Source organism: Pongo abelii, chromosome 23, assembly GCF_028885655.2.
Source record: "Pongo abelii isolate AG06213 chromosome 23, NHGRI_mPonAbe1-v2.0_pri, whole genome shotgun sequence".
Classification (NCBI taxonomy): Eukaryota; Metazoa; Chordata; class Mammalia; order Primates; family Hominidae; genus Pongo; species Pongo abelii.
This window is the reverse complement of record NC_085929.1, coordinates 27,271,194-27,288,164: the sequence shown is the minus strand read 5'-3', so window position 1 is coordinate 27,288,164 and position 16,971 is coordinate 27,271,194. Positions and strand designations below refer to the sequence as shown.

The 16,971-nt window shown below is 54.6% G+C and overlaps 2 protein-coding genes, 1 long non-coding RNA gene and 1 pseudogene across 5 annotated transcripts in view; 2 read left to right on the top strand and 2 right to left on the bottom strand.

Moving 5' to 3' along the window:
- The first annotated feature begins 91 nt into the window (after nt 1-91).
- On the top strand, nt 92-11,285 carry LOC100444627 (tubulin alpha-8 chain-like; annotated as a pseudogene).
- LOC112130634 (uncharacterized) lies at nt 8,190-12,016 on the bottom strand. The gene is made up of 2 exons (XR_002912878.3): nt 11,354-12,016; nt 8,190-11,265 (listed from the first exon to the last, which is right to left on the bottom strand). It is a non-coding gene; the product is annotated as an uncharacterized LOC112130634 (long non-coding RNA).
- On the top strand, nt 11,983-14,409 carry THAP7 (THAP domain containing 7). 2 transcript variants are annotated; one of them, XM_002834639.6, is made up of 5 exons: nt 11,983-12,096; nt 12,271-12,350; nt 12,771-12,926; nt 13,395-13,535; nt 13,750-14,409. In XM_002834639.6, exons 2-5 carry the CDS (start codon nt 12,271-12,273, stop codon nt 14,300-14,302), a joined length of 930 nt encoding a protein of 309 aa, XP_002834685.1. In that variant the 5' UTR covers nt 11,983-12,096; the 3' UTR covers nt 14,303-14,409. The 2 variants fall into 2 exon arrangements, with proteins under 2 accessions (XP_002834685.1, XP_054399584.1); XM_054543609.2 differs by lacking the exon at nt 12,771-12,926.
- Nucleotides 14,410-15,150: 741 nt separating this feature from the next.
- The window catches only part of LZTR1 (leucine zipper like post translational regulator 1), a 33,638-nt gene continuing 31,817 nt past the window's right edge, over nt 15,151-16,971 (bottom strand). Inside the window, exon 38 of one of the 2 annotated variants that reach the window (XM_063722729.1) lies at nt 15,151-16,945. In XM_063722729.1, the coding sequence (XP_063578799.1) occupies nt 16,829-16,945 (117 nt within the window). In that variant the 3' untranslated portion in view covers nt 15,151-16,828. 2 annotated transcript variants of the gene reach the window in all.

The following is a 16,971-nucleotide window of genomic DNA, read 5'->3' as shown; positions in this document are numbered from 1 at the left end:
ACGGCCTGAGAGCAGCAGCAGCAGGGGGGGGAGGGTGTTGAGGAAAGCTTCTGGAAGAAGTGACCTCTAAGCTGACCCTTGCAGATTTCTGAAGTTCGACAAGCAGACACAGATGGGGATGAAGGTTCCTGGTGCAGGGAGCAGCGTATGCAAAGACCAGACCATGCAAGATAACTAAGAGGCACAGAGTGAGAGGGTGACCTGGCTCTGCGAAATTCCCCAGGCCCTCCTGAAAAGCTGTCCCCCGCCACCTTCCCCAGTGCAGTGAGGACAACACAAGTCCTGGAGTCAGGCGTATTTCCCAGTCCACGAAAGGGGGGCGATGCTGGAACCCCCTAGGAAGGCAGAGAGGAGGCCCACAAGGCGCCCAGCCCAGAGCATGGCTCGTGGCGCGTGCAGTTTATCCTCTCAGGCGAGGAGCCTCAGCGCAGGCGAGCCACGGTTTCTACGGCAACCAACAGCCCCGGGTTGCCGGGGCGACCGCCGCGGGGAGCGCGTAGCTAATTGCCGTGGCCGACGCCAGTCGATGGACGCCACACTCGATTGGTCAGCGCAGCCGCAGACTCCGCCCACATCCCCGGGCCGCGCTCTAGGTGAGGCGCCAAGCGGTCTCCGCCTCAGGGTCTGAGGCTGCGAAAGGGGCGTAACAATGAGTGGTTCCTGCGAGAGGTCTGGGGAGGATGAAAAGCAGGAGGAAGAGGCGACGGCGGCCTGTGGACGTCTTGCAGGGGTCCCCGAGGCCGATTCGGACTCCGACCTAGAGACGGAAGGTGCTCGGGGCAGGGGCCAGGCCCGTCTCCTCCCCTTGGCGGCTTCTCCCGCAGGGGTTGTGGGAGGTGGGCTGGGGCCGAGGAGGCAGGAGACCCCTGTCCAGCAGTGCACGTAGCCCTCTGCGGGGTGTCTCCAGCCCCCTGCCCTCCCCTCGGCGCTCCTGGCGGCTTCAGGAACTTTACCATGAGAAGGCGCTTCTAGAAAGAGGTTAAAATGGAAAATCCCGCCAGACAGTACACCAAAGGCTGTCCCGCCCTGAAATGCAATCAGAGCTGGGTTTTCCCAATCCACAGGTAAAACTAATCTAATGGATGTATAGAATTTAGAAGTACTTCTGTTTTTTTTCCTGGGGAAAATATTCACAAAACATTTGTGGTCTGCAATCAGGTTAAAAGACACAGTGTGCAATTTGGCATCAGACAGGTAGAGGTCTGACTCTGGCAGGATTAGCTACCACTAGCTGTGAGACTTTATGTATTTATTTATTTATTAGAGCCAGGGTCTTGCTCTGTCACCCGGGTTTCAGTGCGGTGGCAGGATCATAGCTCACTGCATCCTTGAACTCTGCACTCCGGTGAGCCTCCTGCCTCAGCCTCCTGAGTCGCTGAGACTACAGGGGGCCACCACCTCTGGCTAATTTAAATAATTTTTTATCTCGCTATGTTGCCCAGGTTGTCCAGCTTTCTTTTGACAGCTGTATGACTTTAAGGAAAAGATTTGCGTTGCCTTAGCCTCGATGTTCTCATCTGTCATATGGGGGCAGTGATCCTAAGGAGCATAGGAAGCAGTGCTTCTAGAGGCAAAAAATAGGCCAGGTAGTGATGCAGGGCAGGGGAGGAGGCAGGTGGCTATAGCCATGCGGGGGTTCACATTCATCCCCCTGTCTCCTACCAGGCACCCATGGACTTGGAGAACTGGTCAGGGACACCCTCTACCTGAGGTCTTGCCGGATCCATAGCATTGTGCCCATCTTCTGCTTTCTGTGCCAAGGGAGCTCCCCAGAGCTGAACCTGCTGCACGGTGGCCTGGGGCCCCAGGTACCACTGGAAGGACACTGGGTCCAGGCTTACAGGGAGAGGCCCCGGGAGACAACAGCCATGGGAATGCCCCTGAGTCTGTCCCCTACACTCCCCAGCTTCTGCCTGTGCCAGGCATGCCCCAACCTCCACATCTGGGAGACAGATGGGATTGAGGCTATGACAGATGGCGTGCAGGGTTGGGGAGCCTTCAGGCTTCTAACCCGCTGGGGGTTCTGGGAGAGATGGGGGTAGGGGAGACCTAGGTGGGGCCTAAAAGGAGAAGGTGTCCCTTAAGCAGGTGGAAAGGGGGGTACTTTCCAGGTGGGGGACGTGGAGCAGGCTGAGCCCTGGACCATGAGCCAGGATAGTGGCCAGTGTGTTTGCTCTGTCTCTCCCAGGGCGCCGGGCTCTGGCTTCCTCATTGAGCTCCAATCCATATGTCAAGTGGCTGAACTTTTGGGACAGTGGGCTCTATGGGGCAGTGACAGAGGCCCTGGCATGTGCCCTGAGCAAAAGCAGCAGCATCTGCAGTAGATGGGGCAGGTGTGAGTCCTCCCTTTCCTCAGGGATGTGCCGCCACCCCTGAAAGCTGGGTCATGTCACCTGAGGCCTGCTGGTGTTGCTGGTGGATAGAGGAGGGGCCTCATCACAGGAGGGGGTATGTGGGGTGGAGTTAGACCCTCTGCTGTGCAGCCAATGCTGGATACAAGTCCCTTCCTCATCCACCCCACCCCACCACTCTCCTTCCTTGCTGGCTGGCACCCATTCTCCTGCCCTGCCCTGCACATGGGAGACTCCCAGTGCCTGAATGCAGGGTGGAAAGTCCTGCAACACAGAGAGTTGGGGGCGGGGAAGTTCAAGAAAGGGGTGGGCAAGGTGGGAGTTCATTGAAGCTGAATCCAAATGCTGGCTTTGCCACTGAGAAAACGGGATGACCTATGAAAGCAGCTCAGTTTCCAATCTGTGAAATGGCCCCCACAAGACTTCACAGGCTTGGGGCTGTGGTGAGCATGAAGTGAAATGCACTCCTGAAGTGATCAGAGTGTGTGACCCATGTAAGTGCTCCATGCACGGCCACCTGGGCTATTATTGCCAATCCTGGCAATGGGGCAGTGAGGGCTTCTGAAGTGGGTGGTGATATCACTGCCAGACACAATCATCGATGGGGTGGCTGCCCCCCACCACAGCAGTCTCTACAGTACCAGGAGGCAGGCGGTTTTAACCACTTGACACAGAAGCTCGTGGGCACACAGGGAGGGGGAGGTCAGGGGCCAGAAGGGACCCAGCCATTGGGAGCCAGAGCCACCATGCAACCCCGGGACAGTTAACCTGTAAGGCCCTTTCGTCTGCCTCAGACCTGGAGGTTTGGGGGATGGCAGAAGAGGGAGGAGGGGGTGCCTGGCTTTGCATCCCACTGGCTGAGGAGTGGCTCCGTCCCCCAGATGTGGACCTGTTGGAGAACCAGTTGGCAGTGGCAGGAGTCCAGGCCCTCTGTGCTGCCCTCACTGTGAACCAGGCCATGCGGAAGATGCAGCTGTCAAGGAATGGCCTGGAGGAGCAGGCGGCCCAGTACCTTGCCGAACTCCTGCTGGCCCACATAGACCTGAAGTCCCTGGACCTGAGCTATAACCAGCTGAATGACCAAGCAGGTAATGCCTGCCCAGGGCACCATGGCCATGAAAGCTCAGCTTCCTGGGGCAGGGGTGGGTGGGGGTTGGCAGGACCGCACTGCACATCGCCAGGGAGCATGTGCTCTGGCTCCTGCTCCCCACACCCCACCTTGGCCCACTCCTCTTCCAGTCCAGCCACACGGAACTCTTCATTCCTTCCACAAATATCTCGTTGCCCACTGCTGTATGTGCTGGGCACTGACTTAGCCACCAGGGATCCACCTTGAACAAAACCAAGTTCCTGACCTCAAGGAACAATGTTAACAACATCATTCTCAGTAATCATTGGCACTGCAAAAGTAACAAATAGTTTATGATTCTAGAGAAGAATGGGGACCCCCTGCTTTAAAGAGGTGGCTGGGGAGGCCTCTGTGTGGTGACATTTAAGCTGAAATGTGCAGAGTGGGAAGGAGTCAGCCATGGCAAGATCAGAGGGAGAGCATTTCAAGCAGAGGAACAGTGAGCATGCGGGCCTGTTTCCCAGACTGGTGGACAGCAGTGTGACTAGGCTAGGGAGCCAGCGAAGCGTGGCCAGGCTGTGAGGTGGAGAGGACAGAGGGGGCTGCAGGGCTGTAGGCCGTGGCAAAAAGGGTAAAGATTTTGTTCCAGGTGAGGTGGAAGACATGGTTGGGATTCCTTGGTCTCATCATCTCATGCCCCTGAGTGTCTGCTTTGCCAGGAATTTGCACTTCTACCTGCCTCTCCTCAAATGGTCCAATAATAGTAACAATCACCTGGGACCCTGGGTTAGGCATGCAGATGCTGACCCTGGACCTGCTGAACCAAACTCTTAGGGGAATGCTCGTGAATCGGCATTTTAATGGATGCCCCAGGAGAACTCTTTTGTGCAGCATTTCAGAAGCTCTCATCTGGCTCAAGCAGCTTAGAGGGAGTGGGGTGGCACCAGACTTGGCCTTTGAGAATTGGCCCTGGAGTGTAACTGCGAGAGAAGCAGTTTGCCTTCTAAAAAAATTACTACTGGGAGTCAGTGAAATAAAAAGACAGGCTTATTTCAGACTTTGACAAACTGAATACAGGTGTCTCTTTGGACCTGCACAGTAAAAGGGCAAGTGCCAGAGAGGCAGCTGGGATGGAGGGCCTGGAAGCTAAGGTGTTATGAAGGCTTCACAAGCAGACCCATGTACATGAGGGAGGTGGGTGGGGACTGGAAATCGACAGGCCCAGCAAGGCCATTTTTTTTCTCCAAGAGGAGATCTGTGGGAGGGCCCGACTCCCTTGAGAGGTGAAGGAGCTTGTATCTGTGCCTCCCCACTTGATCCATGGCAATGGTAGCACCTACCACATAGGACAGCTGCAAGGGTCACACAGAACCTTCCTGCCCTTGAGCTGTTCAGCAAAAACAGGGCCTCCCCACAAAGTGGGGGATTACTGTCTGACCCTGCCAGCCCTAGAAGTGTCTGAGTAAAGAGGAAAGCACATGTATTTGAGTACCGGTATTATCAAATCCAGTGCTGGGCGCTGAGTCTAGTTCTCAGGTAGAGAGGGGGCAATGCCCTGAGTCCTTGCTTCTGCACAGGGAGCTCTCCATGGTGCTAAACAAAAGTGTCTAGCCACGGGTGCCAGTCCAGCAGGCTGGCTGAGCGCTCTGGTTAGTCCATCCATTTTTCTTCTGTGTATTTCTTCAAACCAGCCTTCCTAGACCTCTGCTACGTCTTACTATGAAGTGTGCATGGTTATTTGTGCATAGATCTATATTGTCTGCTTTTCTCTGTTTCAAAGTGTGATGTGTGTTCATTATGGATGGTCTGAATCCGTATCAACTCTCAGAGAGAAAGAGAAGTGGCCCCAGCTTGGTGGAGGTTGGTGGTGTGGCTCCCACGGGCATTGGCTCACGTTGTCCGGTTTCTCTCAGGCGGATCTGTGCATGGGACTGCAGGGCTTCCTCATCTTCCACAGCTTTGGGGGCGGCACTGGCTCTGGGTTCGTGTCTCTGCTCATGGAGCGGCTCTCGGTGGACTACAGGAAGAAGTCCAAGCTGAAGTTTGCCATTTACCCAGTCCCCCAGGTCTCCACGGCCATGACGGAGCCCTACAACTCCATCCTGACCACCTACACGTCCCTGGAACATTCTGACTGTGCCTTCACGGTCGACAGCAAAGCCACCTATGACATGTCGGCACAACCTGGACATCGAGTGTCCCACGTACACCAACCTCAGTCGTCTGGGCAGATCGTGTCCTCCATCACGGCCTCCCTGTGATTTGTTGGGGCCCTGAATGTGTACTTGACAGAATTCCAAACCAACCTGGTGCTGTACCCCCACATCCACCTCCCCCTGGCCACCTATGCCCTGGTCATCTCAGCCAAGAAGGTCTACCATGAGCAGCTGTCCGTGGCCGAGATCGCCAGTGCCCGCTTCGAGCCACCCAATCAGATGGTCAAATGTGACCCTCACCACGGCAAGTACATGGCCTGCTGCATGTTGTACAGAGGGGATGTGGTCCTGAAAGATGTCAGTGCGGCTCTCGCCACCATCAAGAGCAAGCACACCAACCAGTTTGTGGACTGGTGTCCGATTGGATTTAAGGTAGGACTGGGTGATGTGGAGTCCTTGTGCCGTCAGGAAGCAGCAGACCTGCAGAATAATGCTGCCCCTGAAGGCCCGCATCCTTTGTGGAGACAACCCCTTTTGACGTCAGCTAGGTTGCAAGGAGAATAATTTTAGTAATTTATTTCCTACTGCCTTATACTTTACCAGATACTTTATGTTCCCTCATATCTTACTGCTACCCTTTAAAGTTCATGGGGCAATATTACCAGCATCTTACACTTTAGAAAACAGAGGCTGAGGCTGGGCACGGTGGCTTACGCCTGTAATCCCAGAACTTTGGGAGGCCAAGGCAGTCGGATCACGAGGTCAGGAGATCGAGACCATCCTGGCTAACACGGTGAAACCCCGGCTCTACTAAAAAATACAAAAAATTAGCTGGGCGTGGTGGCGGACACCTGTGGTCCCAGCTACTCGGGAGGCTGAGGCAGGAGAATGGCATGAACCTGGGAGGCAGAGCTTGCAGTGAGTCAAGATTGCACCACTGCACTCCAGCCTGGGTGACAGAGTGAGACTACATCTCAAAAAAAAAAAAAAAAAGAAAGAAAAAGAAAAAAGAAAAGAAAACAAAGGCTGAGATAGCTTTAGGTGTCTGAAGCCTCACAGGCAGCAAGTGATGCAGAGAGAAATCAGAGATTATCTGACTGCAGGTCCTGGTCTGTCCTCCACATTACTCCACTGCTCACTTCAGTAATTTGTCAGGTTCTATGTTATCATTTTTTGTGTTATAAATAGTGGTTTTTACACTTTACATCATCTTGGTCACCTTTTGTCACTGAATTTTGGCCAACTAATATTTCTGTAAAGATTTTTAAATACATTGTGCAGTGTTTACTGTGAAGACCAAAGGCAGGTCTTTGCCCTTTCTCCAAACCAAGCAGAGACCTCTGCCTCACACACAGACTGATGATTTGGTGCTCCTTTAGCTATGCTTACAGTCAGTTGTCTACCAAGAGAAAAGTACCATGAATTTGGAAGCCAAATAACAGAATGTCAGGCTCGAAGATCTGTTGTGATGACTAGGCTAAATGCCTCACCACACCTGTGTTGGTCAACTTTGTGCCCTTGGTTAGTTAAGAGCCCTTGTCTACAGTGGTTTCCCACATTAGGCAAAGCTATGGATCCCACATTTATAAGTCTTAATAAGTTCTGAAGGTGTTTGAGGAGTTGCAAGTTCCAGGATCATTCCAGATTGAAATGATATGAGAAAGTCACAGGTATGTGTCTTCTTTTTCCCACGTGGAATGGCCATAACTTGCCTCTGAACGCACACAACTTCTTGAATCTGTCTGGCCCTCTCTCAGCCACTTTACAAGACCTTGACACAGATCATCTATCTTTTTCATCTCACGTTGATGCAAATCATCTTTAAGTTGACAGACTTAAAGTGATTCATAGAACAGGGTAAAATCGGCCAGGCTCAGTGACACATGCCTGTAATCCCAGCACTTTGAGAAGCCAAGGTTGGAAGATCGCTTGAACCCAGGAGTTCAAGACCAGCCTGGGCAACATAGTGCGACCCTGTCTCTACAAAAGATATAAAAATTATCCGGGTGTGGTTGTGCATGCCTGCAGTCATAGCTAACGGGGAGGCGGAGGTGGGTGGATTGCTTGAGACAGGGAAGCAGAAATTGCAATGAGCCAAGATCACCACTGTACTCCAACCTGGGCAACAGAGCGTGACTGTCTCAAAAAAAAAAAAAAAAAGGAAAAAGAAGGGTAAAATCTACAACAGTTACACCAACCTGGAATGTTCATTACATGTTACATAGGAGGATTACAGACCTTAGATGTTAGATGTTACAGGTAGGAGGTGAAACCCTCCATTCTGTGTCTAATTATTAAGCCTCTCAACTTGAGTAGGGGAATTTTTTTTCAAGTGGTGTTACATTTGGAAGGTGAAGACATCCTTAGCTGGCAGGCACTGTGGGAGATGCTATGCTCTGCAGAGGTTTCCTATTGTAGCTAAGTCTTGTGAGACAGTAGGGAGGCTAGTCTGTGGGGAGATAAAGTCACAGCCTCTCCTGTCCCCCCAGAAGATGGTCCAGCCCCAGATGGACCTTGTTGAATTCTCTTTGCTCTAATTTCCTTTTTGTCAGTCTTAGTGTGATTTACCATACATTCTTGTTTGTTTGTTTGTTTGTTTGTTTTGAGATGGAGTTTCACTCTTGTCGCTCAGGCTGGAGTGCAGTGATGTAATCTCGGCTCACTGCAACCTTTGCCTCCCCGGTTCAAGCAATTCTCCTGACTCAGCCTCTTGAGTAGCTGGGATTACAGGCGCCCGCCACCATGCCTGGCTAATTTTTTTTTTTTTTTTTTTTGAGAGAGTCTCACTCTGTCACCCAGGCTGGAGTGCAGTGGTGCGATCTCGGCTCACTGCAAGCTCCGCCTCCCGGGTTCACGCCATTCTCCTGCTTCAGCCTCCCGAGTAGCTGGGACTACAGGTGCCCACCATCACACCTGGCTAATGTTTTTTTTTAAATTTTTTAGTAGAGCCAGGGTTTCACCATGTTAGCCAGGATGGTCTTGATCTCCTGACCTCGTGATCCGCCCGCCTCAGCCTCCCAAAGTTCTGGGATTACAGGCATAAGCCACCACGCCCGGCCAATTTTTTGTATTTTTAGTAGAGATGGGGTTTCGCCGTGTTGGGCAGGCTACCAAAAATACAAAAAATTAGCCAGGCATGATGCCACGCACCTATAGCTACTTGGAAGGCTGAGGTGGGAGGATCACTTGAGTTTAGGAGGCGGAGGTTGCAGTGAGCCAAGATTGCACCACTGCACTCCAGGCTGGGTGACCACATGAGACCCTCTCTCACCAAAAAAAAAAAAAAAAAAGCTTGAGTCCAGGAGTTCAGGATCCGTTGGGGGAACATGGTGAAACCCCATCTCTACACAAAATACAAAAAATTAGCCGGGTGTGATGGCACACACCTATAGTTCCAGCTACTTGGGAGGCTGAGGTAGGAGGATCACCTGAGCCTGGGAGGCAGATGTTGCAGTGAGCCATGATTGCGCCACTGCACTCCAGCCTGGGTGACAGAACAAGACCCCTAGAAAAAAAAAATACGAACATTTGGGTTTTTTATTATAAAAGTGCTTATGTTGGCCAGGCACAGTGTCTCACACCTGTAATCCATTGGGTGGGTGGCTTGAGCCCAGGACTTTGAGACCAGCCTGGGCAACATGGCAAAACCCTGTCTCTACAAAAAATAAAAAATTAGCTGTGCATGGTGGCACACTTCCTGTAGTGCTAGCTACTCAGGAAGCTGAGACAGGAGGACTGCTTAAGCCCGGGAGGTTGAGGCTGCAGTGAGCCAAGATGGCACCACTGTACTTCACTCTAACCTGGGCGACAGAGCAAAACCCTATCTCCAAAAAAAAAGAAAAAAAAAGCTGGGTGCGGTCAGTGGCTCACGCCTATAATCCCAGCATTTTGGGAGGCCAAGGTAGGCGGATCACCTGAGGTCAGGAGTTCACGACCAGCCTGGCCAACATGGTGAAACCCTATCTCTACTAAAAATACAAAAATTAGTCAGGCATGATGGCGGTTGCCTGTAATTCCAGCTACTCTGGAGGCTGAGGCAGGAGAATTGCTTGAACCCAGGAGGTGGAGGTTGCAGTGAGCCGAGATTGTGCCACGCATTCCAGCCTGAATGACAGAGCAAGACTCCATCTCAAAAAAATTTTAAAAACTTGATATGGGCTGGGCGTGGTGGCTCACACCTGTAATCCCAGCACTTTGGGAGGCTGATGCAGGCGGATCACTTGAGGCGGGAAGATCGCTTGAACCCGGGAGGCAGAGGTTGCAGTGAGCCAAGATCACACCACTGCACTCAACGCTGGGTGACAGAGTGAAACCCTGTCTCAAAAACAAAACAAAACAACAAAACCTGATATGTGGCAAAATACTAAAAGAATGCAGAAGACTGAAAAGCTGAAGTCCTTTTCTTCCCCAGAGCTGCTTCTGTCCTTTGAAAAATGTTCTGTACATATTCAAGGCATATTAATCTCTTGTTATACAGGTGATGTTGACAGTGGCCAGCAGACACGTGTGTCCCTTTCCTGTAGCTGACAGACCCAATCACTGCACACAGGTGGTCACAGTAAACAGAAAGCTGGCAGCACTCCCACTTGGAAGGGCTGATTGGCTTGGCCTTACAGTTGTGGGAGGACACTCCCTGATCAGGGTACGAACCCTTCTCTCTGCCCCTTCCAACTCCTGTGGAGTCTGTCTGTATCTAGTTGCTGCTAACTGCTACATGCTTGGCAGGGCAAGGCAGGATCACCACCTCAGCAGGCGTTTGTCCTCCTCCTGCATGATGCTACCCTAGCTGCCCAAGGCTCTAGCCTGTGTATGTTATTACATAGATTTTTTTACACATAAATACATAGACTTCAACTCACTTTTCTTTTTACAAAGTATACAATATACCTTGGATGTATTTATATCCCAAGACAGGGTTCTCATTCTTTTTCATGTGTTTTACTGTATGGGTAATATGGATAATAATTTTTTTTTTTTTTCCCGAGACAGAGTCTCGCTCTGTAGCCCAGGCTGGAGTGCAGTGGCGAAATCTGGGCTTACTGAAATCTCCGTCTTCCAGGCTCCATCTTACGTGCCCGTAATCCCAGCTACTCGGGACGCTGAGGTAGAAGAATTGCTTGAACCTGGGAGACAGAGGTTGCAGTGAGCCGAGATTGCACTACTGCACTCCAGCCTGGGCAACAAAGCTAGACCCTGTCTCAACAACAACAACAAAAAAGAAGAAGAAGGAGAAGGAGGAAGAAGAAGAAAAGAAGGAAAAAAAAAGTCGTAAAAGGATATTAATTGTCGATAGATAACAGATAATGCCAAAAAATATAGAAGCAATTCTTAAAACACAGTGTTGGAACTGGTCCACAGCTCTAATTTTTAATGAGCTCCCATTTCTGAGGCCAATATAAACTTCATTCTATGCTGCCCATCTCTGACAGGTGGGCGTTAACTACCAGCCCCCCACGGTGGTCCCTGTGGGAGACCTGGCCAAAGTGCAGTGGGCGGTGTGCATGCTGAGCAACACCATGGCCATCACGGAGGCCTGGGCCTGCCTGGACCATAAGTTCGGCCAAGTGCGCCTTAGTGCACTGGTACGTGGCAGAGGGCATGGCAGTGGGGGAATTCTCCGAGGCCCGCGAGGATCCGGCAGCTCTGCAGGATTATGAAGATGTGGGCATGGATTCCGTGAAAGCTGAGGCTGAAGAAGGCGAAGAATAGTGAGGGGAGGGTGCGGCAGGCAACCATGCCTCTGTATTCCCCACCACAACGCTAGGAGAGCTAATTACCTATTAAAATTTCTGTATTGCAAATTAGCCGGGCATGGTGGCGGGCGCCTGTAGTCCCAGCTACTCGGGAGGCTGAGGCAGCCGAATGGCGTGAACCCGGGAGGCGGAGCTTGCAGTGAGCCGAGATCGCGCCACTGCACTCCAGCCTGGGCGACAGAGCGAGACTCCGCTCTCAAAAAAATAATAATAAGATAAAATAATAAAATTTCTGTATTGCGATATTGTCTTTCTCCTGTGTTGCACTTTGAGAGATTCCTCCTCCAGATAACCCTCCCCGAAGTCCACCTCCCCCGTACGTGAGTGAGTGCAGGCTCTGGTTTTTGTCGGGTTCTTTCGAGCAAGCGTCCCAGGCCCCGTTTTGTTTCTTCAGTCAAAGGTCTTCCCGAGGCGAGCTGCCGCCCCTGCGGCTTTCGAGGCTCCCAGAACACTGCCGCTTTCCGCTCCCAGGCCGACCCGTACACTGGGGCCGCTCCATCGTGCCGGGGTGTTTACGGAGAAAAGTGAGGCCTGAACGGACCAAAGAGAAGCCCACGTGGGCCACAATACTGGTAGTCCGAGGAGCTGGGACGACGCGGACGCGACAGAGACTCGCACACTGGCGCCGCTTACTACCCCAGCTCGCTAGGAACTCGCCCCGCCCAGCCCGGGTGGCGGGGCACCTCCGGCTCTCCAGTCTCTATGGTACCAACTTCCGGCGCGCGCTACCCCTCGCGAGACTTCGGCGGCGCAGCAATGGCCAGACCGTGAGTGCCGCTGACAGAAGTCAAGAGAATCGGCTGGGACGGGGTTGGGGCAACAACGGGCCGGGGGGGACCCGACAGGCCAGAGCCCCTTGGGGAGGAGCGGCGGCTGGAGGCGCGAGGCTCCTCTGGATGCCCGGAGAGCCGCTTGCGACTTAACTCCCGCCTCCTTCCCAGATGCCGCGTCACTGCTCCGCCGCCGGCTGCTGCACACGGGACACGCGCGAGACGCGCAACCGCGGCATCTCCTTCCACAGGTCAGCGCGCGTGCGCCGCGGACTCACGTGCGCATGCGCTAGTTGTTGCTCGCCTCAGGTCGCAACTGCGTAGAGGCTTCGCACCTTTCTCGGATACTGAGGAGGCTTGAACCTGTGGGTGGGAGGTGAAGCGGGACGGTCCCGGCGGGTCCAAATGCAGTCGGGAAGGGGAGGACGGGAAGTCTAGCCGGCTTGGACCTGCCCCACTCTGTTACCTGCCAGATGACGCTGAGGAAACTGCTTTTCTTCTCGAGGCCTCCGTTGCCTCGTCTGTGCCCGGGCGGTGGTGCTTATCCGGCGGGGTCGCAGGGAGGTCTTGTGGCGGCGCGTGTTGGGTCTGCGTTTTCCTTCTGGGGAGCTTGGGCAGCATGAGCCCAGGGCTGTGGACAGCCCGGTGCTCACGGGTTTGTGGCTCCACAGACTTCCCAAGAAAGACAACCCGAGGCGAGGCTTGTGGCTGGCCAACTGCCAGCGGCTGGACCCCAGCGGCCAGGGCCTGTGGGACCCGGCATCCGAGTACATCTACTTCTGCTCCAAACACTTTGAGGAGAACTGCTTTGAGCTGGTGGGAATCAGGTGGGCCTCCCTGCCGGCCGACGCTGGGGTAGGATGTGGGGCTTCCGGCGGACTGGGACAGCTGCGGGTCCTGGAAGTCCCTTGAGCAGCCTGCGTCCAAGGGGGCTGTTTCCTCTTCCCAGCTCTGCACAGTGAAACCTACCCCCAGGATCACTGTGCCTGTGACACAAGGGGAAAACAGGAGCCTTTCCAGAGAGTATTTTTCAGAGCTCCAGTCTTGCCAGCAAGTCCACAAATCAAAGAATTCTTTCTGGCTGGTCAGCCCAGCTCGGCTTGTGCAGGCTTTCCACACACCTGGACTTTGAGGAGTCCTGCAGGGAAGCGATTGGTGTAGCTCTAACTTGGTATTCCCCAGACGTATTGTTTGCACGATGCCTTCCAGCCTCCCACGGCGTTGGTGCTGGGGGCAGATTGGCCTGGGGAGGCAGCACTTGTTCTCCAGCTCATCTGGGTTGCTTTTCCCCACAGCGGGTATCACAGGCTAAAGGAGGGGGCAGTCCCCACCATATTTGAGTCTTTCTCCAAGTTGCGCCGGACAACCAAGACCAAAGGACACAGTTATTCACCTGGCCCCCCTGAAGTCAGCCGGCTCAGACGATGCAGGAAGCGGTATGTGGTATGGGTGGGGAATGCCCCACTCCCACCCCTAGGCTGAGGGACTGGGCCCTAGGGGTGTCTGCCAGCAGTCTTGCTGGACAGGGTTCTTGCTGCACAGAACCTGTGGATCGGGTTTGGGTGTTAAGGGTGGATCAGGTGGGCTGGTGGAGTGGGGTCTAGCAAGCCCTCAGCCTAGCCCATCAGTCTCTCTCTTCCCCCTTACCAGCTGCTCCGAGGGCCGAGGGCCCACAACTCCATTTTCTCCACCTCCACCTGCTGATGTCACCTGCTTTCCTGTAGAAGAGGCCTCAGCACCTGCCACTTTGCCGGCCTCCCCAGCTGGGAGGCTGGAGCCTGGCCTTAGCAGCCCCTTTTCAGACCTACTGGGCCCCCTGGGTGCCCAGGCAGATGAAGCAGGCTGCAGTGCCCAGCCTTCACCAGAGCGGCAGCCCTCCCCTCTCGAACCACGGCCAGTCTCCCCCTCAGCCTATATGCTGCGCCTGCCCCCACCCGCCGGAGCCTACATCCAGAATGAACACAGCTACCAGGTGGGCAGCGCCTTACTCTGGAAGCGGCGAGCTGAGGCGGCCCTTGATGCCCTTGACAAGGCCCAGCGCCAGCTGCAGGCCTGCAAGCGGCGGGAGCAGCGGCTGCGGCTGAGACTGACCAAGCTGCAGCAGGAGCGGGCACGGGAGAAGCGGGCACAGGCAGATGCCCGCCAGACTCTGAAGGAGCATGTGCAGGACTTTGCCATGCAGCTGAGCAGCAGCATGGCCTGAGGGGCTGCTGGACTGACCGAGGGGCTACCCAGCAAGACTGCAGCCTCTTCCTCCCTCAGATCCCACCAGACCCACCAGGTGCCATAATAAAGCGGATTCTAGACGGAGGGCCTGCTGTCTGGCTCAGCTGGGGGCTGGAGCCCCTCTGAGTACTAAGCTTGCTGCCCCAGACAGCGGCTGCAGCTCCCAGAGGGCTCAGTCCAAGCTCTTTGCCAAGGAGAACAGGGAGCCTGGCTCTCACCCCTCAGAGCTACTGGTAGACAGGTGGCAGTCAGCCCTGCCAGCGCAGCTCCGTGCCCCACAGGTTTCTCTGTAGGGGCAGGATGGTGTGAGTAAGGGCCAGGAAGACAGCTCCAGGTGCCCTCTCCATAGGATCTGAAACAGCCCTGACTTAAACCAGCCAGCCCCTTTGAGAATACTTCTAAAACCCAGTCTAGATCCGGTTCTCAAGCAGGATCATGACAGGCTTCTGTCCACAGGCCCCATCAGCCTGGTGGGTAAGCAGGACAACCCTCTCCCCGCCCCCTTCACTATCATCTCTATTGGAAAAAACGGGGATGATGATGACAGTCATCAACCTCCTGGGGCATGTCAGCAGGTAGTAGAGCCCCAACAAGCTAGTCCCTGGAAATCTAGGAAGAGGTGGCCAGAACATGGAGATAAGCACTCAGGTCCTGGTCTCAGCATCCTTTTCCTTCAACTCCCAGGAACCTGGAAGGCCTTGCTGCAGCTACAGTTCTCAAGCAGCTCCATGTGTGGGGTGACTCACTGCAAGTATGGCCTCTCCCTGCCGAGGAGCACAACTGAATTCATTCTAGTCCCAGAAACTGCCACACAATTTTGTAAAATTTGCTTTTTAGGGCCCTTGGCATGTAATTTCATTTATTCATATAAGTCTAGATCAGGGTTCAGTGACAAGGGTCAGCAGACTAGTTCAAGGAGGCTTCTGGGTCGGCCCCTCCAGGAGGGATTTGGAGGAGGTTGCCCTGTCGGTGTGGCAGGAGCCACATCTTGTGGAAACTGGGTAGGTGAGTGTGTGGCCCCACTCAGTGAATGTACCTGGCCCACATGGCTGGTCGCCCCAGCCTGCACTCCACTTCCAGGTGCTGACATATCCTCTCTAGCCATGGTCCTGGGCCTGCTGTGTCCTCACCTCAAGGGCCTCCCGGCTCAGCCTCTGCCCCAGCTCCTGCTCTCTCCTCCCTTGTTCCCAGCTCATCTTGCACCAGGCCACTTCCTAGCCTGCAGGCTGCCTATGGATCTGCTCCTGTTAGCTAAGCAACTTGCCACTCAGGGCCCCCCACCCACCTGCATACAGCCAAAGGAGAGCAGGTCACTTCCCCAAGGTGAGCTGTGGCTTCATGGCAGCCACGACAAGAAAGGGGTCCTGGAATCCTGTTCCTGGTAAGGGAGCGCTGGCTTCCAGCACCAGAGTGGATCCACATGGGGCCCTCACTAGGGCAAGAGGGCAGCCCTCCTTCCACAGGAGCCAAGAACACAGTGCAGGGGCAAGGCAGGGCAGAAGGGGCAGGAGCCCACCCCAGGCCTCCAGGATTCCGCTGGGAGGGGCCGGCCTGGAGGCCTTCACAGCCCTTCCCAATGTGACCGGGTGACCCCAGGTGAGGGCAGGAGTTGACAGTATGGAAAGAGACAGGTAAGGCCAACTGACCTACGTCTGGGGGTCTGCTAAGCCATGGGCTGCTCAAGGGGCTAAAGCCAGCAGTGGTGGCCGGGCCAGCAAGGTGTGTGTGGTAGGTAGCACTGCTGTGGCTTTAATGGAGGCTTGTCTGTGACTGAATACTCAGCAAGGGACATGGGGGACTTTGCTGGCTTCTTCCTGGCCGAGCCCTGACATGCACACAGGTGGACTGGGATCCTTCAGCCCCTGTGAAAACCAGGCCTGGCCCAGCACGGCCGACCTGGGAGCTGACCTCAGGGCCCTTCACCCCAAAATTCACCTCAAGTCAGGTGAGACCCATACATCATGGGTCCCCACGCACAAGTTCCAGGTGGGAAGAGGAGCCCCTTACATGGATCTCAGTGAGGGTGGGTGGGACAGGAGCAGCCCAGGCAGATTCGCTGGTGCAGCGCAAGTCTGCTGAGCCTCCTCCCACATGTTGGAGGAGCCTTGGTGACAGGCCCCAGTGCCTGAGTCCACAACACACCCAGGCCACAGGAGCCAGGCCAAGCCCCACTGGGTGGGAGGCCCAAGGTCTCTCCCCACTTCCGGGTGGTGAGCCCATCACTGAGCCGTGGCCTCGCATCCACACTACACCAGGAGAGGGTGGATGACAGGGGAAGGGGTCTGATTCATCATCTGCTCCCTGTGGGACCTGTGTCTTCAGTGAATTGAGGAGTTTGGGGCCCCACATCCCCTCAGCTCTCTTTGGAGGCTCTGGGCACCCTGACCCTTGGCCTGGCAGGTGCACCCACTCTGCCATAGGCATGCGCATAGCCGGTAGTCTTCTCAATAGGCAGGGCAGGCAGGCACGGCGATTCTTCACAATGGGCAGGCGCCACAGGGCCTCAGATGTCGGCGCCCAGCTCTGCGCATTGCTTGTCTGAGATGTGGGAGGCCAGGGAGTCTATGATGTCCAGCAGCAGCTGCTGGCTCAGCGACCGCAGCGTGGGCAGCTTGGAGACCTGCAAGGCAAGCAGGCCAGAAGGAG